General features: G+C 52.6%; 2 protein-coding genes across 3 annotated transcripts in view; one reads left to right on the forward strand and one right to left on the reverse strand.

The window, feature by feature from the left end:
- Positions 1-3,029, reverse strand: part of nudcd1 (NudC domain containing 1) — a 111,927-nt gene extending 108,898 nt beyond the window's left edge. For both annotated transcript variants that reach the window (XM_038810369.1, XM_038810368.1), the window contains exon 1: positions 2,860-3,029. In XM_038810369.1, coding sequence (XP_038666297.1) covers positions 2,860-2,974 — 115 coding nt within the window. In that variant the 5' untranslated portion in view covers positions 2,975-3,029. The remainder of the gene's footprint in view (positions 1-2,859) is intronic.
- Positions 2,953-24,046, forward strand: eny2 (ENY2 transcription and export complex 2 subunit). The gene is made up of 5 exons (XM_038810370.1): positions 2,953-3,123; positions 9,398-9,474; positions 9,564-9,634; positions 14,388-14,462; positions 23,722-24,046. Exons 2-5 carry the CDS (start codon positions 9,407-9,409, stop codon positions 23,796-23,798), a joined length of 291 nt encoding a protein of 96 aa, XP_038666298.1. The 5' UTR covers positions 2,953-3,123; positions 9,398-9,406; the 3' UTR covers positions 23,799-24,046.
- The last annotated feature ends 2,853 nt before the right edge of the window (positions 24,047-26,899 follow it).

The following is a 26,899-nucleotide window of genomic DNA, read 5'->3' on the forward strand; positions in this document are numbered from 1 at the left end:
CCCAAAGGGTTATCCATGCCCTGATAATCCTCTCCAAATAAAAAATCCCCTTCATTCTTTTGGTAGTGATCTGAAATGCATTCTCCTTGGGTACTGATGCACGAAGCTGTGGAAATAATTTAAACTATTGACCTCCTCAAAACCCCTTGATTTTGAACATCTCGCGATTTGAATGATCACAGCCTCACTTTCTCAAATATCCACATTTTATGGAGGTGTCTCATCGTTAATGTCATCTCAGTGAATCATCTTTGTATCCTAGACATGGTCTTGAATCCTCCTCAAAGTAAGGGGCCCAAAGGTGGACACAGTATTCCAACTGTAATTCTAATCATCGGGCTAATTCTCTGCAGTGATGCACAGAGAGACGGAGGGGGACAGGGAGAGGGGAAGCTACAGATGTGACACCACTGAGGGTTGTGAGGAATGCCCCCCCCCCCCCCCCCCCCCCCCCCACATTTGCAAGAGCTGGTTTTGAATTTCTAAAATTCAATGTTTTATGTTTTGGATATTGGTCACTGTCTTTCTCGCAGGTGTTGTGATATTAGAATGCCGACATTTTCTGACTATGCTAGAAATGCTGCGACCACTACTAGAGAGAAGTAGTACATGTGGGTGGCAAGGTAGCACAATGGTTAGCACCGTTGCTTCACAGCCCACGGACCCGGGTTCGATTCCCGGCTTGGGTCACTGTCTGTGTGGAGTCTGCACGTTCTCCCCGTGTCTGCGTGGGTTTCCTCCGGTCGCTCCTGTTTCCTCCCCCAAGTCCCGAAAGACGTGCTGTTAGGTGAATTGGACATTCTGAATTCTCCCTCTGTGTACCCAAACAGGCGTCGGAGTGTGGCGACGAGGGGATTTTCACAGTAACTTCACTGCAGTGTTATTGTAAGCCTACTTATGACAATAAAGATTATTATTTAAATACTTTTAAAATTAGGAGGAATTTTGTTGAAGCAAATAAGGAAAGACAGTTTCCTCCTATTCCGAATCAGTGAGGAGGGGTCAATTTAAAATTGTCAGAGGGAGGAGAGAATACATTTCTAGAGTATTGTGTGCAATTGTAGTTGCTGTTCTTAAACTTGCATTGAAAGCAATTCAGAGGAGGAGCACTGGACTCACTCCCAGGATGAGGGGTTTGTCTTACAAGGAAAGGTTGAACAGGCCCCTATTTATTGGAGTTAAGAAGGATAAGAAGTGACCCAGTTGTTTGGTGAAGGTTGAACTAACGAATTCCACAGGCTCACCACTTTCTGGATGAAGAGATTTCTCCTTATCTGTGCTAAATAGTTTACCTTGTATCCTCAGATGTGACCCCTAGTTCCGGACTCCCCTAACATCAGAAATATCTTTCTTGCATGTGCCCTGTCTAGACCTGCTATAATTTTATAGGTTTCTATGAGAGCGCCCATCATTCGTCTGAACTCCAAGGAATACAATCCTACCCGACTCAATCTCTCCTTATACGTCTGCCTGCCATTCCAGGAATCAGTCTGGTAAACCTGCGCTGCACTCCCTCTATGACAAGAACAAGTTACGTTCATGCCAGACAAGGCCCACCTTCAATGAGAGGATCCCATTGACATTTAATGACATCACCATCGTTGAATGCCACACCATCAACATCCTGGGTGGTTACCATTGACTAGAAACTGAACCAAGAGCATGTCAGAGGCTGGGAATCCTACAGCGAGTAACTTGCCGCCGGGCCCCCAAAGCCCATCCAAGGCACAAGTCAAGAGGATGGCGAAATACTCTCCACTTGGATGAGTGTAGCTCCAACAATACTTATTGCTCGACATCAAGAAGCTCAACATCATCTAGGACAAAGCAGCCCGCTTGATTGTTTCCCCTTGCACAAACATTCATCCCTCTACCACTGATGCAGTGGCAGCCATGTGTACCATCTACAAGATGCGCTGCTGGAACTCACCAAGGTTCCCTCGGCAACACCTTCCAAAACACCCTCAACCCCAAAAGGAAAAGAGCAGCAGATACCTGGGAACCCCACAACCTGGAGGTTTCCCTCCAAGCCACACACCACCCTGACTTGAAAATAGATCATCGTCTTTCCTTCACTGTTGCTGGGGCAACATCCTGGAACGCCCTTGCTAACAGCACAGTGGGTGTACCTACACCTCATGGGCTGCAGGGGTTCAAAAGACAGCTCACCACCACCTTCCCAAGGGCAACTAGGGATGGGAAATAAATGCTGGTCCAGCCAATGATGCCCACATCCCACAAATTAATTTTTTTAATGCCACCAGGTCTACTGAGTTTTTCCAGCATTCTCTGTTTGTACTCTAGAAGATGTGAGCTCTTCCAGAGCAGCATTGAGGGAGTGCTGTAACGTCAAAAGTGCAATCTTCCAGATGAGGCAGAATCACCGATTCTTTACTGTGTTCAAGGTGGCCATTCAGCCCATCGAGCCTGCACTGGCTCTCTGAAAAGCATCCCACCCTGTCCCACACCCCTGTCTTCTCCCCGTAACTTTCAACATTCTGTCTGTTTATCGGACCGAGGTCCCGGCTGCCTCCTCGGGCAGTTCTGCAGCCATTATGTTGGGGAAGAGCTGGCGGAGAGGAGTGGGATTCTCCTCCGGTGTCTTGGCCAACATTCAACCCTCAGCACAGTCACCATGGCGCCTGCGGAGTTCCCACGGTTGTTCACTGGTTTGGAGAGTGACTCCATTTGCTGCTCCTGCAGCCGCCACCCACGTGTGAGGTGTAGGTACACCCACTGTGCTGTTAGCAAGGGAGTGGGTTCTGGGTGCTGAGGATGTGCCAGGCGCTATGGAAATGTGGCTCTGTCCCCGTGTGTGTGGACACGTAGGGGCGGGGGCTATCTGCCCCGGAGACTCACCGCTATCCAAGTCCAGGGTGTAAATGGGCAGCGGCTCCAGGGAGAGTTTGTAACTGTCGAACTTGGGGTCGAGGAGCTGGCGGCAAACTCGGAGCGAAGAGTTAGCAGCCGCCATGGCCCGCTTCCGGCTGTCCGCTGACCCACTTCCGGCCGCCGGCCCGGGGGCTGCCGGGAGTTGTAGTCCCCGGCCCAGAGACCGCCCATTCACCAACCAAACACCCGGCTCAGCTCGGAGAGAGCGACTGGCGGCGGCTCTGAGTGTCGGTGAGGCCGCGGGGGGAGAGGCCGGGGCGGCGGGGAGGAGAGTGTCGGTGAGGCCGCGGGGGGAGAGGCCGGGGCGGCGGCCGCTGGGGGGAGAGGCCGGAGCGGCGGGGAGGAGAGTGTCGGTGAGGCCGGGGAGGAGGCCGCGGGGGGAGTGAGGCCGGGGCGGCGGGGAGTGAGGCCGGGGCGGCGGGGGGTGAGGCCGGGGCCGCGGGGAGGAGAGTGTCGGTGAGGCCGCGGGGGGAGAGGCCGGGGCGGCGGCCGCTGGGGGGAGAGGCCGGAGCGGCGGGGAGGAGAGTGTCGGTGAGGCCGCGGGGGGAGAGGCCGGGGCGGCGGGGAGGAGAGTGTCGGTGAGGCCGGGGAGGAGGCCGCGGGGGGAGTGAGGCCGGGGCGGCGGGGGGTGAGGCCGGGGCCGCGGGGAGGAGAGGCCGGGGCCGCGGGGGGTGAGGCCGGGGCGGCGGGGGGTGAGGCCGGGGCCGCGGGGAGGAGAGGCCGGGGGAAGGCCGGGCCGGGGGCCGCTGTTGGCGGTATCTCCGCTCATTTCATTCCCGCTGCTCCTCAGTCAGTGACTGGATTTACCGGCCCCGGTAACCGCCCGGCCTCCCGCCCCGCCCGACCTCTCCCGTCCGCCCGGACCCCGCGCCCCGCTCCGGGGTTACAGTTACCCGGGAGCTGCAGGTCGGGGGGCGGAAAGGCCGCGGAGGCTCGATTTGTGCAGAGAGGATGGGATCCACCCGGGGGGGGGGGGGGGGGGGAGGCTGGGATCCACCCGGGGGGGGGGGGGGGGGAGGCTGGGATCCACCCGGGGGGGGGGGGGGGAGGCTGGGATCCACCCGGGGGGGGGGGGGGAGGCTGGGATCCACCCGGGGGGGGGGGGGGGAGGCTGGGATCCACCCCGGGGGGGGGGGGGGGAGGCTGGGATCCATTCAGGGGGAGGGGGGGTCTGGTGGGATCCACCCCGGGGGAGGGGGGGGGGGGTGCTGGGATCCACCCCGGGGGAGGGGGGGGGGGTGCTGGGATCCACCCCGGGGGAGGGGGGGGTGCTGGGATCCACCCCGGGGAGGGGGGGGGGTGCTGGGATCCACCCCGGGGGAGGGGGGGGGGGGGTGCTGGGATCCACCCCGGGGGAGGGGGGGGGTGCTGGGATCCACCCCGGGGGAGGGGGGGGTGCTGGGATCCACCCCGGGGGAGGGGGGGGGGGGTGCTGGGATCCACCCCGGGGGAGGGGGGGGGGGGGTGCTGGGATCCACCCCGGGGGAGGGGGGGGGGGGTGCTGGGATCCACCCCGGGGGAGGGGGGGTTGCTGGGATCCACCCCGGGGGAGGGGGGGTTGCTGGGATCCACCCCGGGGGAGGGGGGGGGGTGCTGGGATCCACCCCGGGGGAGGGGGGGCTGGGATCCACCCCGGGGGGGGGGGCTGGGATCCACCCCGGGGGAGGGGGGGGGGCTGGGATCCACCCCGGGGGAGGGGGGGGGGCTGGGATCCACCCCGGGGGAGGGGGGGGGGCTGGGATCCACCCCGGGGGAGGGGGGGGGGGCTGGGATCCACCCCGGGGGAGGGGGGGGGCTGGGATCCACCCCGGGGGAGGGGGGGGGGGGGCTGGGATCCACCCCGGGGGAGGGGGGGGGCTGGGATCCACCCAGGGGGGGGGGGGCTGGGATCCACCCCGGGGGAGGGGGGGGCTGGGATCCACCCGGGGGGGGGGGGGGGCTGGGATCCACCCTGGGGAGGGGGGGCTGGGATCCACCCTGGGGAGGGGGGGCTGGGATCCACCCGGGGGGGGGGGGCGGGGATCCACCCCGGGGAGGGGGGGCTGGGATCCACCCCGGTGGGGGGGGAGACTGCGATCCACCCGGGGGGGGGGGGGGAGACTGGGATCCACCCCGGGGGGGGGGGGGGGGGGGAGGAGACTGGGATCCACCCCGGGGGGGGCTGGGATCCACCCCCGGGGGGGGGGGGGGCGGACTGCGATCCACCCGGGTGGGGGGGGGCTGGGATCCACCCCAGGTTGGGGGCTGGGATCCACCCCGGGGGGGGGGGCGGACTGGGGTCCACCCAAGGGTGGGGCTGGGATCCACCCCGGGGGAGGGGGGGCGGCTGGGATACACCCCGAGGGGGGGGGGGGGGAGGCTGGGATCCACCCCGGGGGGGGGGGGGGAGGCTGGGATCCATCCGGGTGGGGGGGGGGGGTCTGGGATCCACCCCGGGGGAGGGGGGGTCTGGTGGGATCCACCCCGGGGGAGGGGGGGGTGCTGGGATCCACCCCGGGGGAGGGGGGGGGTGCTGGGATCCACCCCGGGGGAGGGGGGGGGGTGCTGGGATCCACCCCGGGGGGGGGGGTGCTGGGATCCACCCCGGGGGAGGGGGGGGTGCTGGGATCCACCCCGGGGGAGGGGGGGGTGCTGGGATCCACCCCGGGGGAGGGGGGGGGGGGTGCTGGGATCCACCCCGGGGGAGGGGGGGGGGTGCTGGGATCCACCCCGGGGGAGGGGGGGGGTGCTGGGATCCACCCCGGGGGAGGGGGGGGCTGGGATCCACCCCGGGGAGGGGGGGGTTGCTGGGATCCACCCCGGGGGAGGGGGGGGGGGTGCTGGGATCCACCCCGGGGGAGGCGGGGGCTGGGATCCACCCGGGGGAGGGGGGGGGGCTGGGATCCACCCCGGGGGAGGGGGGGGGGGGCTGGGATCCACCCCGGGGGAGGGGGGGGGCTGGGATCCACCCGGGGGAGGGGGGGGGCTGGGATCCACCCCGGGGGGGGGGGGGGCTGGGATCCACCCCAGGGGGGGCTGGGATCCACCCCAGGGGGGGGGGGGGGCTGGGATCCACCCCGGGGGGGGGGGGGGGGGGGCTGGGATCCACCCCGGGGGAGGGGGGGGAGGCTGGGATCCACCGGGGGGGGGGGGGGATCCACCCCGGGAAGGGGGGGTGGGATCCACCCTGGGGAGGGGGGCTGGGATCCACCCTGGGGAGGGGGGGCTGGGATCCACCCCGGGGAGGGGGGGCTGGGATCCACCCCGGGGAGGGGGGGCTGGGATCCACCCCGGGGAGGGGGGGCTGGGATCCACCCCGGTGGGGGGGAGACTGCGATCCACCCGGGGGGGGGGGGGGGAGACTGGGATCCACCCCGGGGGGGGGGAGACTGGGATCCACCCCGGGGGGGGCTGGGATCCACCCCCGGGGGGGGGGGGGGCGGACTGCGATCCACCCGGGTGGGGGGGGGGGGCTGGGATCCACCCCAGGTTGGGGGCTGGGATCCACCCCGGGGGGGGGGGCGGACTGGGGTCCACCCAAGGGTGGGGCTGGGATCCACCCCGGGGGAGGGGGGGCGGCTGGGATCCACCCCGGGGGAGGGGGGGGCTGGGATCCACCCCGGGGGATGGGGGAGGGGCTGGGATCCACCCTGGGGGAGGGGCTGGGATCCACCCCGGGGGATGGGGGAGGGGCTGGGATCCACCCCGGGGGAGGGGGGGCTGGGATCCACCCCGGGGGAGGGGAAGGGCTGGGATCCACCCCGGGGGGGAGGCTGGGATCCACCCCGTGGGGGGGGGGGTGGGGGACTGTGCTGGGATCCACCCCCGGGGGGGGCTGGGGGACTGGGATCCAACCCCGGGGGGGGGGGCGGACTGGGATCCACCCGGGGGGGTGGGATCCACCCCGGGGAGGGGGGGCTGGGATCCACCCCGGTGGGGGGGAGACTGGGATCCACCTCGGTGGGGGGGAGACTGGGATCCACCCCGGGGGGGGGGGGGCGGTCTGCGATCCACCCCGGGGGGGGGGGGCTGGGATCCACCCCAGGTTGGGGGCTGGGATCCACCCCGGGGGGGGCGGACTGGGGTCCACCCAAGGGTGGGGCTGGGATCCACCCCGGGGGGGGGGGGGGGGGGGTGTGGATCCGCTCGGAGTGCGAGGGTGCTGGGATCTACGTGAGGCTGAGATCCATTTGTTTGGTGGGGGGGGGGGGAATAGGCTGGATGTCCATTCAGAGGGGGCTGCTGTGGTCCACCCAGCTGGGTTGCGGGGGCTGGGATCTACTACTGGGGGTGAGGAATGAGAGGATTCAGCTGGAGTTGGGGCTGGAGAGCTCAGATGGTCAAGGGGGAAGATGGGGTCAGGGGGTGAGGTAGGGAATAGATAAATGTAGGGAACCTTTACTCCAGTTGTACACAGTATTGGTTAAACTACGTCTGGAGTATAGTGTACATATTTAATATCCTTTCTTAAGAAACACTGCACATGCATTTGAAAACATTCCTGTGATGGAAGCTTATGTGAGAAGGGTTAAGCAGTTTAGGCCTGTGTCCATTGGAGTTTAGAAGAATGCTGGGTGATCTTATTGAAACATATAAGATCCTGATGGGACTTGCTTGGGAGGGTATTGAAAGGTTGTTTCTTCTCATGGGAGAGACTAGAGGGCGCAATTTAAAATTAGGGGTCTCCCTCCCATTTAAGAGCAAGATGAGCAGCATCGGCTGTAATCCTATAATAGATTAAAGGCTGAGTCAAATAGATTTTTGATCAACAAGGGCGGGGGGGTTCAGACAGGAAAGTGGAGTTGAGGCCACAATCAGATCAGCCATGATCTTATCAAATGGTGGAGTAGGCTCAAATGGCCAATTCCTGCTCTTATTTCTTCTGTCTGTGGAGGAGAGGACTGTGATGATACAGTGAGAAGTAGAATTGTGTAGCAGGGAAGAAGGTTTGCAAGCTTGGTGCGTGGAGGGAATGAGATGGTGGTTGAGAGAGCCAGCTGGGTGAGAGAGGCAATTTCTCACTGTCGGATGAAGTCCGAGTCCAGGCTCAGTCAGTGAATGTCCTGCCTATCTTTATCTCCCAGGTGAAAGTATCCAATTATTTGCCTTATTTGGTCCCTGTAGGTTAGCATTCCATCCTAGATATCTGGTTTTGGGTGTTTCCCCTGTCATTACCAACATAAACATTAAAGACTTTCTTTGTGACTTTAAAAAAAGAGAGGGAAAAACAGGTTGTAGGCTGTTGCTTCCTTTGCTTCACTTTAAATTGTGGCTACAATTTCTTTTACATCCAGATTCTCACTTGCATTCTTTCTGTCTCTATGCTGTCGTCATTAGCACATATTTAAAAGCAGCCATTATCTCTTTTTGGCTTTTTCCTGCCATTGTTCTGCTAACACGTTTCTTTTTCAAAGACTGGTGAGGACGGGAAACGCCCTTGCTGGACGTGATTAACCGACAGTGCACTTTAGTAGAATTGTGTAATTCCGAACATCGAGATGCAAGGCAACAGCATGGGATGCCGTTCAAACCCCAAAAAGCTACAGGGAGCATGGCTGCCACTGAGAAATCATTACAGCTTTGATTGTGCTCAGCACAGATTATCTGAACTATCTAATGGAAACGTGCAATTTTCACAGTATAGTCATGATGCAGGAGCAATTACAACGCTGTCTCTTGGATGGTTTGCAATGTATGGGGATCGAACAGACTACAGTCTTCTGGACATTTGTTGAATCACAGAAATGTTGTGAGGTTCTGTTTAGTCAGGTCTTATTCACGAATGAGGTTATGTTAGATCTCTCGTTCATTAAAGTGTGATTTAATTGCAAGTTATTGTGAAATGTTCTTGCAACTTCACTAGTGTGTCACCTGTGTTACTGCAATATTTAGTGAATAGAAAATGTCTGGTTTAGAATCTTGCAACTGGAATTTGTGTGGGTATGAATGTGGCTCCTTTTAGTTATATGCTTATCTTCTATAACTGATGTATGTGTATGTAGGTACGGTTAGAGACAGCTAAGCAAAGCATCTACAAAGATGTTTGGGTGAAAATTGAGACGGGTGTGGGAGATGTTGATACTGGATATAGAAAACAAGGATTCAATTTTCAATGGCAGTCAGGGTGAGATAGTTGAAGATGTTAGTAATATAACATCGGCACAGTGGTTAGCTCTGCTGCTTCACAGCACCAGGGACCTGGGTTCCATTCTGGTCTTGGGTGACTGTCCATGGAGTTCGTACGTTTTTGCGTATAAAATCAGAACTTCTAATTCTCATGTTAAAAATAGCTTCATAGTTCAGATCTCTGCTTTATTCGTATCACAGAAATCCCATATTTTAAGAACTTGGGGCATCTCCCATTTGACCACACAACCCTGAATGTGAACCAATTGCAAAAAGTTCAAATGCACTAAGCAGTCAGCTGATAATGTTGCTTAGGAATGTTTGGAGAAATCAAAACAAAACACCTCTATTCATTCCACATTCATAACTGCTGATGTTTTCATGCTGTTTCAATTACTAGGTTTCTGAAATGAATAAAGATGCCCAACTCCGAGCAACTATAAACCAGAAGTTGATAGAGACAGGAGAACGAGAACGGTGAGATGGTTACAATCTTAAATATATTTTCCAGTGTCTAAATAATTGGGATGTCAATTCTTTCTAGTCTGTCTTTTTTACCCCCACAGTCTGAAGGAGTTGCTCCGAGCAAAGCTGACTGAATGTGGATGGAAAGATCAGTTGAAAGCGCACTGTAAAGGTAAACTTTAATTAGGGAAGAGGGCTGACATCCGTTTGCAGGAAGCAGTTCAGCAGCAACTTGGAACTTGTGAACTTGGGAAAATTGTTCCACATGGCACGGGGCAGAATTGACCACAGGCTGACTAACCAAGAATGGGCATTGGGATCAGTCACTATTTTCACATCTTTTTCAGGACAAGAGGTTCCGATAGTCTGTCGATAAAAGCACTCACAGTTCAGCTTCAGTGTAATTTTTACTGCAGCCTAACTGACTGTCCTTAAACCTAGCCAAATAATTTTTATTCAAGGAATTCATTGAGGATAAAGAAAAACTTTAATTTGTAAGTGAAAATACATAATCAGGTCAAATATTGAATCATCAGGAATTATAGAATTGTATGGGACAGTGCGGGGAGATTCTAGACGGTATGGGACAGTGCGGGGAGATTCTAGACGGTATGGGACAGTGCGGGGAGATTCTAGACAGTATGGGACGGGGGGGGGGGATTAGGAATGGTATGGGACAGTGCGGGGAGATTCTAGACGGTATGGGACGGGGGGGGAATTAGGAATGGTATGGGACAGTGCGGGGAGATTCTAGACGGTATGGGACGGGGGGGGATTAGGAATGGTATGGGACAGTGCGGGGAGATTCTAGACCAGGGGTGGGCAAACTACGGCCCGCGGGCCACATGCGGCCCGCCAAAGGTCTTTATGCGGCCCACCAAGTCATTAAAAAAAAAAAATGTTTTTTTTTTTTTTTTAAATTATTATTTTTTTAAGGTTAATGGGGGGGCTGTTGGGTTACTTACTGGTATAGGGTGGATACGTTGACTTGAGTAGGGTGATCATTGCTCGGCACAGCGTCGAGGGCCGAAGGGCCTGTTCTGTGCTGTACTGTTCTATGTTCTATATGAGGCGCCCAGAATCATAACCGGGTGAAGTAATTATTTTACTTAATATACTATGCGGCCCTTTAAAATTGTGAATTTCTGAATGTGGCCCTTGCACGGAAAAGTTTGCCCACCCCTGTTCTAGACGGTATGGGACGGGGGGGGGGGGCATTAGGAATGGTATGGGACAGTACGGGGAGATTCTAGACGGTATGGGACGGGGGGGGGGGATTAGGAATGGTATGGGGCAGTGCGGGGAGATTCTAGACGGTATGGGACGGGGGGGGGGGGGGAGATTCTAGACGGTATGGGACGGGGGGGGGGAAATTAGGAATGGTATGGGGCAGGGAGGGAGGGAAGGCTGCAGAATGGTATGGGACAGGGGGAGGATTATGGAATGGTATTGGACAGTGCGGGGGGATTATAGAATGGTATGGGACAGGAAGTGGGATTATGGTATGGGAAAGGGAGGGGGATTACAGAATGGTATGGGACAGAGCGGGGGGGGATTATGGAATGGGACAGGGCGGGGTGATTATGGAATGGGAAAGGGAAGGGATTACAGAATGGTATGGGACAGGGCGGGGGGGATTATGGAATGGGACAGGTCGGGGTGATTATGGTATGGGACAGGGCGGGGTGATTATGGAATGGGACAGGTCGGGGTGATTATGGTATGGGACAGGGCGGGTTGATTATGGAATGGGACAGGTCGGGGTGATTATGGAATGGGACAGGGCGGGGGGGGATTATGGAATGGGACAGGGCGGGGTAATTATGGAATGGGACAGGGAGAGGGGATTATGGAATGGGACAGGGAGAGGGGATTATGGAATGGGACAGGGAGAGGGGATTATGGAGTGCGACAGGGAGAGGGGATTATGGAATGGGACAGGGAGAGGGGATTATGGAATGGGACAGGGAGAGGGGATTATGGAATGGGACAGGTCGGGGGATTATGGAATGGGACAGGGAGAGGGGGATTATGGAATGGGACAGGGCGGGGTGATTATGGAATGGGGCAGGGCAGGGGGATTATGGAATGGACAGGGCGGGGGATTATGGAATGGAGCAGGGCGTGGAGGATTATGGAATGGGACAGGGCGGGGGGATTATGGAATGCGACAGGGAGAGGGGGATTATGGAATGGGACAGGGCGGGGTGATTATGGAATGGGGCAGGGCGAGGGGATTATGGAATGGGACAGGGCGGGGGGATTATGGGGTGGGACAGGGCGGGGATTATGGAATGGGACAGGGCGGGGGGATTATGGAATGGGACAGGGGGGGGGATTATGGAATGGGGCAGGGCGGGGAGGATTATGGAATGGGACAGGGAGAGGCGATTATGGAATGGGACAGGTCGGGGTGATTATGGAATGGCACAGGGCAGGGGGATTATGGAATGGGGCAGGGCGGAGGGTTATGGAATGGGGCAGGGCGGGGAGGATTATGGAATGGGGCAGGGCGGGGAGGATTATGGAATGGGGCAGGGCGGGGAGGATTATGGAATGGGACAGGGAGAGGCGATTATGGAATGGGACAGGGCGGGGGGATTATGGAATGGGACAGGGCGGGGGGATTATGGAATGGGACAGGGCGGGGGGATTATGGAATGGGACAGGGCGGGGGGATTATGGAATGGGACAGGGCGGGGAGGATTATGGAATGGGGCAGGGCGGGGAGGATTATGGAATGGGACAGGGAGAGGCGATTATGGAATGGGACAGGGCGGGGGGATTATGGAATGGGACAGGGCGGGGGGATTATGGAATGATATCACACTGAATTGGGTTTTAAATTCATTCGGGGACGATCCTCAACTATTTTGTCTGTTGTCTGAAATATGCTTGGGTAGCTTCACTGTTTTTCCCCAGTGGGCTCACACACTCGCGTTTCAGCTCATAGTTTGCAATCTCTGTGAAAGATGTTTGAAACCCAGCTGGAGAGGGAATTTGGCAGCACTGTAGCACAATGGTTAGCACTGTGGCTTCACAGCTCCAGGGTCCCAGGTTCGATTCCTGGCTTGGATCACTATCTGTGAGGAGTCTGCACGTTCTCCCCGTGTGTGCGTGCATTTCCTCCGGGTACTCCGATTTCCTTCCACAGTCCAAAGCTGTGCGTGTTGGGTGAATTGGCCATGCTAAATTGTCCTTAGTGTCCAAAAAGCTTAAGTGGGGGTTACGGGGATAGGGTAGAAACGTGGGTTTGAGTAGGGTGCTCTTTTTAAGGGCCGGTGCAGACTCGATGAGCCGAATGGCCTCCTTCTGCACTGTAAATTCTATGACTATCGCACAGCAAACAGGATTATTATTTAAATGATAAAATATTAAAACATGCTGCTGTGCAAAGAGACCTGGGTGTGCTAGTGCATGAGTCGCAAAAAGTTGGTTTACAGGTGCAACAGGTGATTAAGAAGGCAAATGGAATTTTGTCCTTCATTGCTAGAGGGATGGAGTTTAAGACTAGGGAGGTTATGCTGCAATTGTATAAGGTGTTAGTGAGGCCACACCTGGAGTATTGTGTTCAGTTTTGGTCTTACTTGAGAAAGGACGTGGTGGCACTGGAGGGTGTGCAGAGGAGATTCACTAGATTTATCCCAGAGCTGAAGGGGTTGGATTACGTAGACTGGGGCTGTACTCGTTGGAATTTAGAAGGATGAGGGGGGATCTTATAGAAACATATAAAATTATGAAGGGAATAGATAGGATAGATGCGGGCAGGTAGTTTCCATTGGTGGGTGAAAGCAGAACTAGGGGACATAGCCTCAAAATAAGGGGAAGTAGATTTAGGACTGAGTGTAGGAGGAACTTCTTCACCCAAAGGGTTGTGAATCTATGGAATTCCTTGCCCAGTGAAGCAGTAGAGGCTCCTTCATTAAATGTTTTTAAGATAGATAGATAGTTTTTTGAAGAATTCAGGGATTAAGGGTTATGGTGTTCGGGCCGGAAAGTGGAGCTGTGTCCACAAAAGATCAGCCATGATCTCATTGAATGGCGGAGCAGGCTCGAGGGGCCAGATGGCCTACTCCTGCTCCTAGTTCTTATGTTCTTAACGCGGGACTAGGCTGACCAGGGCATGTTTCTTTGACTCCTCCTGTTTCTGGGCTCCACTGCGTGCACTTGTGTCTCTGCTGGTTGATTTGAAGCCTCCTTCAGCCAGTGAGTATCTCAGGACATTGATTTAACAGCATTAGATGAAATTGCTGTGAAATATAGAATGCGTTTTTATCTGACTGGATTGCCAGTGTTGTTTTAGTGGTGTCCTTCTCCCTGCGGGAACTATTTGAAATATTTGTCCCAGTGACATTGAGTTAGCTTTCTAAAGGACAACCCAAAGAAAATGGTGTTGTGTCTCTCAAGCAGTTACATAAGCACCGATCTTCATAGTCGCAGCAAATGGGGTCGATCTGAGTAGAATGGTCTCTTCCTATGCTATATGGTTATTTTGAAAAAGCTACCCAATCAGTGGCAGATAGTTTAAAAGTGTGGTATTGTAGAACAGTAGCAGGTCTCCGATGTGGAAGGACAATTCTCCAGCTGTAATGTCCAGTCCCATGGAGTACCACTCCTCTGCACATTGTTCTGTGGTGTTTGGGACAATACTTAAAGTTCTGGGGACAAGTTTGTTTTATATATAATATACAGTATAATCAATAATATAGTTTAAGTAATGTAAAGAAATATAGAAAGGGATAACTTCTGATTTTTAAAACTAAGAAAAATGGAGTACAATGTAATTGTCAGTAACTCAACAGATCCCGAATGTTAGATTTTGAAGTTTTGAACTGACTATTTAGCCAGCTGCTTATTTTGATGACAGTGTTTTGTAGCTTGTTCTCTGTCCTGGATTTAAAAATGTTTTCCCCATTTCTTTCTAGATGTGATCAGGGAAAAGGGGTTGGAGCATGTTACAGTTGATGATTTGGTGGCCGAAATCACTCCTAAAGGGAGAGGTATGTATATGTGTCAGTTTATGTGGAGTGTACAGGGTAGTGATTCGTCAGCTTCAAATGTGACCTTAACTATTGCACCGATTTCTGGTGTCGTTTGTGGATCTGCTTTGGGATTCATTCATTGGAACTGTTCCGAAGAAGTGACAGATGTAAAAGTGAGCACCACTCTGAAGTAAAAGAGCAGAAAATACTGAGCAGGTCAGGCAGCAGCTGTGGAGACAGTCAAATTTCTTCAGAACCATTCCACTCTATTTCCATAAGGCAAAAAGAAATATTAGGTGGAGTAGTGCTTCATAGTTGCTATCTTATTCCTCTGGAGCAAACAAAAAGGTAAATATTTTATTCTTTGCAAATCCAAGCTGACTTGAGGGCCTTTATTAAAGCTGAATTCTAGCAGCAGAGGGAGCAACAGTGAAAAGATCTCGCCAAGGCCATTGAAGAAGCGGTGACGAGACTTCCGGTGGCGGCCATGGAGGAGTAGGTCGCACATTCGGCAGCACCCGTCTGGAATCGACTCTCGGACCTTTTTCAGGAGTTTCCACAGACTTTTTGGGGCAGATTGGTAAAGCGAACACTGCCAAAAGGATTCCCTCTCTGTTGTATGGATAGCTGGAACAGGAGTGGCCGGGTGAAGCGTTTAAGTCCCAACAGACAGAAGCGGGCGCCGAGGCACGGCATGGCGGCCGGTATAGACCAGGATTCATGGGCGCAGTGGGCACAGGAGCAACAGGAGTTCCTTCGGGGCAGCTTTGCTGATCTTAAAAAGGACATGCTGGCCCCAATGAACGCATCAATAGACCAAATGATGGCAACTCGGGCAACACAAGAGAAAGTGATTAAGGAGATGGAGAAAAAGCTATCCGACCATGAGGACGAGTTGGTCGTATTGGCCCTTGAGGTGGAGGCGCAGGATAACCTCCACAGGAAGTGGCAGGAGAGGCTGGAGGACCTAGAAAACAGGTCCAGGAGACAGAACTTGAGAATTGTGGGCCTCCCCGGAGGTGTGGCCGGGCCGGATGCGGGAGCGTTTGTGTCCAAGATGCTGGAGACACTGATAGGGACGGGGGTATTCCCTCGACCCCTGGAGCTGGATGGGGCGCACAGAGCCCTCACAAGGAAGCCCAAAGCGAATGAACTGCCGAGGGCCATGGTGGTGAGATTTCATCGCTTCTCGAACAAGGAACTTGTCTCACGGTGGGCAAAAAAAGAACGGAGCAGCAGGTGGGAGAACAGCGGGATACGCATCTACCAGGACCTGGGTGCGGAGCTGGCCAAGAGGCGTGCTGGGTTCAACCGGGTGAAGGTGACCCTATTCAGCAAGGGTGTGAAGTTTGGGATGCTACACCCAACGAAGCTATGGGTCACGTACAAGGAACGGCATCACTATTTTGAGACGCCGGACGAGGCATGGTCATTCGTCAAACCAGAAAAGCTGGACTCGAATTAGAGGACAGTTAAGCTTTGGTGGAATGCGGCGGTGGGGCTGGGTAACACGGTACTGTTTCTAATATAAGATTGTATGCAATGTTGGGTGCGTGTAAGGGCTGTGGTGGTGGCTGGAGGGTGCAGTGTTTTTAGCAAAGTTGAGATACGGAGGGGGGAGGGGCCCTGTACTTAGTGCGAATTTTCAGGAAGTTGGAGCCTTGGTTCAACAAGTGTCTCCTCACGGGGCAATGTTAGTGTCTTCTGTTTATTTTTTGTTTCGTATTACTATTTACTCACTGGGGCTGGAGAGGTAGTTTAATTGGTTTATTCACTCGGGGAGAAGGGTCCGGACAATGAGGCGACAGTCTGATCGGCGCCAGGGGAGGGAGCTGCCAGGGTCAGCATGGGTCAGCTGACTCTAGGGAGCGTAGTGAGGGGTGAGCAAGTGCCCAGCTGGGGTTTTGGGTCATGGGGCTGTTGGGCGGGGGGGGGGGGGGGGGGGGGGGGGATGTTGCTTTGCTGGCAGAGGAGGTATCAATTTCGGGGTACCAATTGAGGGTCGGGGGCGGCGGCTCTCTGTGGGGGCACTCGAGGAAGCGAAAGGCACGGGCCCGAGGTTGGCCAAGAAAGGTCGATGGCTAGTCGGGGGTGAGGTGCCCCCCCCATCCAGGCTGATCACATGGAATGTGAGGGGTTTTAATGGGCCGGTCAAAATAGCACATGTGTTCGTGCATCTAAAGGGGTTAACGGCAGACGTAGCAATGCTTCAGGAGACGCATTTAAAGCTCGCAGATCACACGAGATTGAGAAAGGGATGGGGAGGCCAGGTGTTCCATTCAGGGCTGGATTCGAAGACCAGTGGGGTAGCAATTCTGATCTGTACGGGTGTGACATTCGAGGCTGGGAGAATTGTGGCAGATAGGGGGAGGGAGGGGGGGGGGGCAGGTATATAATGGTGAGTGGAAAGTGGGAGTGGGTCTGGGTGGTGTTTGTCAACGTCTATGCTCCAAATTGGGATGATGTGGAATTTATGACACATGCGAGGCTAAATCCTGGACTTAGAGTCACACCACCTGATCATGGGGGAGACTTTAACATGGTCATTGATCCCCGAGCTGGTCGAAGTCCAGGACAGGCAAGCGACCAGCAGTGGCTAAGGAACTGAATGTTTTTATGGAGTGGATGCCTGGAGGTTCACGCGGCCGAGAGCGAAGGAGTTCTCTTTTTTTTCTCTCACGTTCATAAGATTTATTCCCGCATAGACTTCTTTGTCTTGAGCAGGGCGTTAATCTCAAAGGTGGCGGGAACAGAGTACTCAGCAATCACAGTCTCGGACCATGCCCCACACTGGGTGGACCTGCGGCTTAGTGAGGAGAGAGGGCAGCGCCCACTCTGCAGACTGGATGTGGGGCTGCTGGCGGACGAAGAGGTTTGCAGGTGGATTAGCAGGAACATCCAGGATTACCTGGAAACAAACGATACGGGTGAGGTAGCAGCGGCAACGGTCTGGGAGGCTCTGAAGGCAGTTGTCAGAGGGGAACTCATCTCAATTCGATCCCATAGGGAAAAGAGAGGAAGAGCGGAGAGGGAGAGACTGGTGGAGGCGATCCTCCGAGTGGACAGGAGATATGCGGAGGCCCCAGAGGCGGGGCTACTGAGGGAGCGGCGGAGTCTGCAGACGGAGTTTGAACTGCTGACCACAGGGAAAGCGGTAGCACAGCTGAGGAAGGCAAGGGGGGCAGTCTATGAGTACGGGGAGAAAGCGAGTAGAATGCTGGCACACCAACTACGAAAGAGGGAGGCGGCCAGGGAAATCGGGGGAGTAAAGAATAAAGGAGGGTAACATGGTCTTGGATCCAGGAGGGTGAACGGAGTCTTTAAGGAATTCTATAGTAAACTATACAAGTCGGAGTCCCTGACGGGAGCTGAAGGGATGAGGCAATTTTTGGACCAGTTGAGGTTTCCAAAGGTGGAAGAGGACCTGGTGGAGGGGCTGGGGGCCCCGATTGAATTGGAGGAGATTGTCAAGGGTATAGAAGGCATGCAATCGGGGAAAACATTGGGGCCGGACGGTGATCAGGTAGAATTCTATAAGAAATTTTCGGAAATATTGAGCCCACTCCTGATGAGGACCTTCAATGAGGCTAGAGGGAAATGAACCCTCCCTCCAACAATGTCACAGGAAATGGGATGCCCACCACAGGCTCAACCTGACCCGGTTGGTGGAGCAAATGAAAGTGGACATTAAAAGGTGGGACATGCTCCCGCTGTCACTGGAGGGAGGGCGCAGACCCTGAAAATGACTGTCCTCCCCAGATTTTTGTTTGACTTTCCGTGCCTCCCCATCTTCGTCCCTAAGGCCTTTTTTAAGCGGGTGAGTAGGATCATTAAGGACTTTGTGTGGGCGAATAAGACCCCGCGAGTAAGGAGATCGCTGTTGGAGCGCAGTCGGTGGGGGGGTGGGTTGGAGCTGCCGAACTTTCGCAACTACTACTGGGCGGCCAATATTGCTGTGATTAGGAAGTGGGTGGGGGGGAGGGGAGGGCGGCGTGGGAGCAGCAGGAGGTGGCATTGTGTAAAGGTACTACTCTGGGAGCTTTGATAACAGCTCCTTTGCCGTTCTCGCTGACCACTCCACAAGTCCAGTGGTGGTGGCGACACTGTGGATCTGGGGACAGTGGAGGAGGTACAAGAGGGTGGAGGGAGCGTCGGTCTGGACCCCGATATGCAACAATCACAGGTTTGTCCCGGGTAGGATGGATGGTGGGTTCCAGAGTTGGCAGAGGGCAGGCATCAGAAGGATGGGAGATCTGTTCATAGACGGAAGCTTTCCCAGTTTGAAGGCGCTAGAGGACAAATTTAATCTGCCGCCAGGAAACGCCTTTAAATATCTGCAAGTACGAGCCTTCCTGAAAAAACAGGTAGTGGCCTTTCTGACGCTGCTGCCACGGAGGATACAGGACAGGGTGGTCTCCGGCACCTGGGTGGGGTAGGAGAAGGTGTCGGATATCTACCAGGAACTACAGGAAGTGGAGGAAACCCCGGTGGAGGTGCTCAAGGGCAAGTGGGAGGAGGAGCTAGGTGAGGAGATGGAAGCGGGTCTGTTGGCAGAGGTCCTGGGCAGGGTTAATTCCTCCTCATCATGTGTCAGGCTCAGTCTAATTCAATTTAAGATGGTCCACCAGGCACACATGATGGCAGAGAGAATGAGCCAGTTTTTTGGGGTAGAAGACAGTTATATATTCCAAACCAGGCTTCCCGAACAGGCGCCGGAATGTGGCGACTAGGGGCTTTTCACAGTAACTTCATTTGAAGCCTACTCGTGACAATAAGCGATTTTCATTTCATTTTCATTTCATTTCATATGAGGTGCAAAGGCAGCCTTGCAGACCATGTCCACATGATTTGGGCATGCCTGGAGTTTAGAGAGTTCTGGAAAGGGTTCGCGAGGGCAATGTCCAAGTTGCTTAACACACGGGTTGTGCCGAGTCCAGAGATAGCGATCATTGGAGTGTCAGAAGACCCGGGAGTTCAGGGGGCGAAAGAGGCCGATGGCTTGGCCTTTGCCTCCCTAGTAGCCCGGAGACGGATTTTATTAATGTGGAGGGGCTCGAAGCTCCCTAGTGTAGAGACTTGGGTTAACGACATAGCTGGGTTTCTCAGCCTCGAGAAAATAAAGTCTGCCTTAAGAGGGTCTACGCTAGGGTTCTCTTAGAGGTGGCAGCCATTCGTCGACTTTCTCGGGGAAAATGTCAGCAGCAGCAGCAATCCGTAGGGGGGAGGAGGAGTGTGGGGTGGGGGTGGGGGGGAGTGGTGGGGGGGGGGGGTGCTTCATTGGGATGGTGTGGGAAGACTGGGTCGCATGGGGTAATGTCTATTTAATTGTTAATGTATATTCCCTTTGTGCACTATGTTAATGTTCACTCTAGTTTGTTTTGTTATTATGGTTACTGCTTTTTTATTATGAAAAATTCTGCAAAACCTTAATAAAATACTTTTTTTAAAAATGGATATTGGAAGGGGCGAGCCTAAAGGGATGACCTTTGAGGAGGGTCTGAAAGTAGGAAAGGGAAGTGAAGAAGCAGAGAAATGTGGAGAGAAAATGCTGCAGGTTAGGGTTGAGGCAGCTGATGGCACAACTGCTAAAACCAGAGCACGATAGCATGGTGGTTAGCACTGTTGCCTCACAGCTCCAGGATCCCGGCTTCAATTCTATGCTTGGGTCACTGTCTGTGTGGAGTCTGCACGTTCTCCCCGTGTCTGCGTGGGTTTCCTCCGGGTGCTCCGGTTTCCTCCCACAAGTCCCGAAAGACGTGCTGTTAGGTGAATTGGACATTCTGAATTCTCCCTCTGTGTACCCGAACAGGTGCCGGAATGTGGCAACTAGGGGATTTTCACAGTAACTTCATTGCAGTGTTAATGTAAGTCTACTTGTGACAATAAAGATTATTATTAAAAGACAGGAAAGACAAGAAACCAGGGTCAAAGGAACACAGGTTCTTAGAATTCATAATTACAGTGCAGAAGGAGGCCATTCGGCCCATCGAGTCTGCACCGGTTCTTTCTTTTTTGAAAGAGCACCCTACCCAAGCCCACATCTCCACCCCAACCCCAGAATCCAGTAACCGCACCCAACACTAAGGGCAATTTTGGACACTAAGGGGCAATTTATCATGGCCAATCCACATAATTTGCATATCTTTGGACTGTGGGAGGAAACTGGAGCACCCGGAGGAAACCCACGCAGACATGGGGAGAACGTGCAGACTCCGCACAGACAGTAACCCAAGCCGGCAATCGAACCTGGGATCTTGGAGCTGTGAAGCAATTATGCTAGCCACCATGCTATTGTGCTGCAGAGTTACTTGGTTGGTGGAGGATAAAGAAAGGGAGGGGTATGGCGGCGAAAGGAGTTTTAAACAGGGGCAAGAATTTTATTATTGCTAGATAAAAAAGACGAGCTGTGAAATTTTTTTATCCCTCTCCCTCATCAGGACACTATAAGAATGTAAAATGGCCGGCACTGAGAGCCAGGGTAGGCCAGCGAGAAGGTGGGTGAGCAGGATAGCATTCTAGTCAACCCACACAACAATAAACTAGTGCGGTCAGGCATTATTTTTCATCAGCCGTAAACCAAAACAATTTTACGTTTTGGATATGTAGAAGTTATTTGGGTTCCCATTTTCTGCTCCGATGAAGCTTGCCCATTTGTTTTAGTTAATTTATCCCCTGCTCACACATGTGGTCTTCAGGGTAAATTATGTTGTTGTATACCCAGAAGCTCCAGTTTTATAGCCAAGATGGGTGTTGTTTTCCACCACCCCAACAACACTGGACCCCTTGTACCTGTGGCCTGGTGCTGACTGCGCAGGTGCTTCATTCTGGTTTTCCCTCTCAATACGTCTAACATAATGTCAAACTGCATCTGTCATGCATCAGGCCACTCTGCTAGCCTGTTGTGTCTCAATACTTGCATAGTTTGTCATGGTCACTAATCTGTTAGACAACAGCAAAGTTCAATATTATTACTCTTCTGCTGATGTCTGTGCAAATAGGGACCATAAAGGTCCCAGGGAATGCCTGTGCAATACCACTGCTCTGCCAATCAACAAAATGTTTATTTATCCATACTCTGCTTTCTATCTATGCATGCCGGTATAGGCCCTTTTGGTACCACGGGCGGGATTCTCCAATCCCGCACTAGGTTGGGGAATCGCCGGGGAGGGGGGAATGCGAATCCTGCCACGCCGGGCCACCGATTCTCCGCCAACCGGAGAATCTGCGCAGTCGCTATGGCGCCAGTCGGAGGCTGTTGAAAGCGGCACCCCCAGCGATTCTTTGCGCTCGACGGGCCGAGTGCCCGCCAAGTCCGCGTATGGTTGTTTGCGTGTGGCCCTGCCCAGCGGGACCTCAGCATTCTGGCTGCGGGGGCCATTCTGGTGGGGGGGGGGGGTGGGGGGGAGTGGCCTCCCTCCACGGTGGCCAGGCCCGCGATCGGGGGGCAACCGATCGGCGGGCGGGCTCATTCCAGGGTGGGGCCGGGCCTATGTTCCTCCGCGCTGGCCAGCTTTCGGCGCCAGAGCAATGCACAGCACTCCGCCGCCGTTCTAGCCCCCTAAGAAGGGGTGAATGCCTGGGCCTGGAGGCCTGTTGATGCCGGCGTCGCTCGCGCTGGTTCTGACGCCGGCGTCAACACTTGGCTGGGATTTCGGAGAATCCCAGCCAATGTGTTTCATGGGCAGAATACCCCTGGAGCTGAGGCCATTCATGCTCTCACTGCTAATCAGGGTTAAGTCAGAACTTTTAAAGATGAATTAATTTCCGAGTTAACTGTAAACTTTGAAAAGTACTTATCGAGATGTAATACGAGAAGCGAACACAACACATTTCCAACAGCATGGAATGGTGGAATAGGATTAGGAACCTGAAGATATGGCAGAGGTAAGACAAATGTGGAAACGTACTTCTTGAGGACAGTATAATGGGGAGTTTGTGAGTCGCGGAGACTTGCTGGAGTTCACGAGCTAAGCGGATCTGATAGGCAGGAAGGTGGTAAACTTGATTTTTGTTACAGTGCCTGAACAGAACAATCTGACAGGGCATCTTCTTTGGTGAGATTAGAATTTGAGAAGACAAGTGAGACAAAAGATGAACTTTGTCAGAAAGTCAATAGCTGAACCACCAAGCCAGGAATATTCCTAGAACCGTCTTGATCAGGGATTGGAAGAAAGGACAACTGATGGAGCTGAAATAAGTAGATTTTCAAATATAAAATATATATATACATTACCATTTAAAACAGGAGATCTGCGAGGCTTAGAAATGATAAAAGTTGTCTTTCAGCATTACAAATTGCCAGCTCCAAGGCAGTAAATGGTTTTTAGGCAAATCAGAAAAATGTCAATCCAGGTTGAACAAGAAGGATCTTGTAAGAAGGAGTGAATTATGAGCCAGTCAAAAACACACATTCTTTGCTTGCAGTGAGCACTGGTGAGGGAGAAATAATTCCTTCCTTTTTTCAGTCGCTGTTGGCAATCATTCAGTGGACATTTTGTCTGATTCTTCCTACCCTTAGCCAGACCTTTTTCTTTTTCCTCCTCTAACACTTCCAAACATTTTGGCCATTCCAAAAGAATGTCGCACGGGGTGAGAGAGACACTATTGGACTGTCTTCAATAGCTTTATTTTGCCTCCAAACCGAGGCTAAACTCAGCACCAGACAGGTAAATATCACTGTAGAGCAATTCTGTTTTAACAAGCCCTCGTCTCTAGCTAACTTTCCGCTTAGTTTACAACAATGTTTCTGCTGCCTCAGTTGTTGAAAAACACTTGGGTGGCAGGGTATATGGTATTTTTGTTACCGGGTCTCCTTTCCCTAAGTAATGCAACACGCCCGATAGACCATCCCGGTGCCATGCACCCTGTACGCTAATGCTGTCTCACCAATCTGCATCCCAACATCAAAACCAAGTTTCCAATCCATTCTGATCCTCAGATCTGAAGAAAGCCCATGCTTTCTCTGTCCAGACTGGTTGTTCCCAGTTTCTAAAAACAACTACCCAGCCCCTGCTTCACCTCTGCTCTTGGCCTCTGCTTCATTTATGCTCTGTATGCATCAACCGATTGCTCCCACCCTTCGCCATTCTGAAAATGCAGCCTGTTGGAAATTTGAATTGTGCATTCTTGTTGTAAACATGTATGCTTTAACCATATGTATCTAATGTAGATATTTGAAATGCTTTTTCTATAATGCAGACACTCCTGGGGTGGAATTCTAATCTGCTCAAGTTCATTGTACTAAATCTGTTCTTCGTCTCTTGTGTCATCCTTCCAGCTCTAGTGCCAGACAGTGTGAAGAAGGAACTTTTGCAGAGGATAAGGACCTTCCTTTCTCAGCATGCTACTCTCTGAGTTTGGGATGACCACATTTCGTTGCCATTTCTTTGCTGTTTCAGAACATGGAGCACACCAGTCACCAGAGAGTGTCTCCAGAGCCTGGGATGAAGCTGAACATAGTTTTATTTTTGTGACTTTTTTTTTAATACATTTATTGTCTTATTTTTGATGGTCCTGAACGTGGTTCGCAAACAGCTTTTCTACCCACTTCTGTCATTTCCTTGATATGTCAAACTTGTTTCAATAAAATTATTTTGAAATGATTGTTGTCAAGGTCAATGTTTTTGCAAAGTGATTTTTTTTTTTTAGGTCCTTTGTTTCAGAAGAACAGAAGTCTTGACTTTTCATCAGTGTTCAGGACAGTTAGTGAATGGAAACCTTTGCAGTTGCCAGCTGCTACTGACTGAAAGTCCAGCTTTTGTTTCTTTAAGGCTGCGTGTGGAAGGTGCCTTTTTGTATCTGGAATTGTCCGTGAACTTGTTGTATCATTCTTGTTCCAGGAAAAGCCACTAACTAATCTGTCAGTTTGGTACAGCGTTGAGAACTCTCGTCTCCTGAGTCATATGGCCGCATTGAAGGTCCACTCGGGTTTCAAGCAAATTATGACAGTGCTGAGTTTGTGTTATATTGTCAGAAGTACATTTTTCTTTCTCGAGATCTGTCTGTCTGCTCAAGTCAAGGCAAAATATAGCGGCTGGTTTGGAAGTGGAACAAGGGATTCTGGTATTCTGACCAATTATTATCCGTCGAGCAAGACCACGAACCAGGTTATAAAAGCAAAACACTGCAGGTCAGAACATGGGATTTGGGAGTAGGCCATTCGGCCCTTCGAGCCACCTCCTCCATTCAATAAGGTCATGGATGATCTGGTTACTAGAAATAGGAAAATAAATACTGGAAACACTAAGCAGGTGTGACAGCCCCTGTGGAGAAAGAAGCACAATGAATGTTTCAGCACGATGACCTTTTATCAACGGATCTGACTGAAGTTCATCCACCAGAAAGTTTAACTTTTGTTTCTACCTCCACAGATGCTGCTACATCTGCTCAATACGTAGAAAATATAAGCAGGAGGAGGTCATTTGGCCCTTCTAGCCTGCTCTGCCATTCTTCAATCGTGGCTGATCAAGTTCAATACCCTAATTCTTCTCCCCATATCCTTTTCGCCCCAAGAGCTATATTTAATTCTTGATTGAAATTGACAGTTTGCGCCTCAGCTTTTTGTGGAAGTGAATTCCACAGATTCACCACTCTCTGCATGAAGACAATTCTCACCTCAGTCCTAAAAGTACCCTATCCTCAAACTATGACCCCTAGTTCTGGACTTCCCCACCATCGGGAACATTTTTTTCTGAATCTACCCTGTCTAATCCTGGTAGAATTCTGTAAGTATCTATGAAATCCCCTCTCATTCTTCTAAACTCCAATCAATATAATCCTAACCGACCTAGTCTCTCCTCGTATGACAGTCCCGCCATCCCAGGAATCAGTCTGGCAAACCTTTGCTGCCCTCACTCCATAGCAAGAACATCCTCAGATAAGGACAGCAAAACGGCACACAATACTCCAGGCATAGCCTCACCAATGTTTATGCGATTGTAGTGAAACACCTCTATTTCTATACTCAAAACCTCTCGCTATGAAGGCCAACATATCATTTGCCTACTTTACTGTCTGCTGCACCTGCGTGCTTACTTTCAGCGATTGATACGCAAGGTCTCGCTGAGTATCCACCTCCATTTACACCCATTCAAATAATCTGCCTTCCTATTTTTGCTACTGAAGTGGATAACCTCACATTTATCCACATTATACTGCATCTGCCATGCATGTACCAACTAAAGCATCTCTGCATCCTCCTCACAGCTCATCCAGTGCACTTTGTATCATCTGCAAATTTAGGGATCATGCATTTTGTTCCCTCATCCAAATCATTAATGTATAATGTGAACAGTTGGGGTCCTAGCACAGATCCCTGCAGTACCCCACTCGTCACTGCCTGCCAATCAGGAAAAAAAACATTTATTCCAACTTTTTGCTTCCTGTCTGCTAACCAGCTTTCTGTCCATCTCAAGACACTACCTGCACTCTCATGCACTTTACATAGCAATCTTAATTTCCTACAATAGGAAGCATCTTTATTCATTCATTCACCTTTTATCATCTTGTATATCTCAATTTGATCTCACCTCGTTCTTCTAAACTCTAGACAGCATAGGCTTAAACTGTTCAATCCTCAGACGGAAAACCCCTCGTCATCGAATCAACCTAGTGAACTACCTCCAATGCCACTACATATTTCCTCAAATAACGGGACCCAAACTGTGCACAATACTCCAGGTGTGGTCTCACCAATGCCTTGTATAGTTGCAACAACACTTCCTTACCTTTTATACTCTATTTCTTCAGCTATAAATGCCAACATTCCATTTGCTTTCTTTATTATCTGCTGTACCTACATGCTAGTTTTCTGTGACATATGAACGAGGACACCCAGATCCCTCTGCACGTCAAAGTCTCCCCATTTGGATAATAAGTTGCCTTCCCATTTTTCCGACCAAAATGCATGACCTCACACTTATCCACATTAAACTCCATCTGACAGATTTTTGGCCACTCCTAACTTATCTATATCCATTTGTAATGTTCTTATCGCTTCATTGCAACTTACTGTCCCACCTATTTTTGGTCATCTGCAAATTTGACTAAAGAACTTCTATCCCTGTATCCAAGTCGTTTATATAGATTGTAAATAGTTGGAGCCCAAGGACCGAATCTTGCGACACCCCACTAGTTACATCTGTCATCCAGAGAAAGAACCGTTTATCCCGACTCTGTATTCTGTCCATCAGCCAGTCTTCTATCCAAGCTAATCTGCTATGTGAAACCTTGTCAAAAGCCTTCTGAAAACCTAACCAACATCCACTGGTTCTCCCTGGTCAATTCTCCTATTACATCTTCAAAGAATTCTAGTAGATTTGTCAAGCATGATTTCCCTTTCGTAAATCCATGCTGACTTTATCTGATTATACCTCTGCTTTCCAAATGCTGGGCTTTGAAATCCTTGATAATGGACTCTAGCAACTTCCCTACCGACGTTAGGCTCACTGGTCCGT

Source organism: Scyliorhinus canicula, chromosome 10, assembly GCF_902713615.1.
Source record: "Scyliorhinus canicula chromosome 10, sScyCan1.1, whole genome shotgun sequence".
Taxonomy (NCBI): domain Eukaryota; kingdom Metazoa; phylum Chordata; class Chondrichthyes; order Carcharhiniformes; family Scyliorhinidae; genus Scyliorhinus; species Scyliorhinus canicula.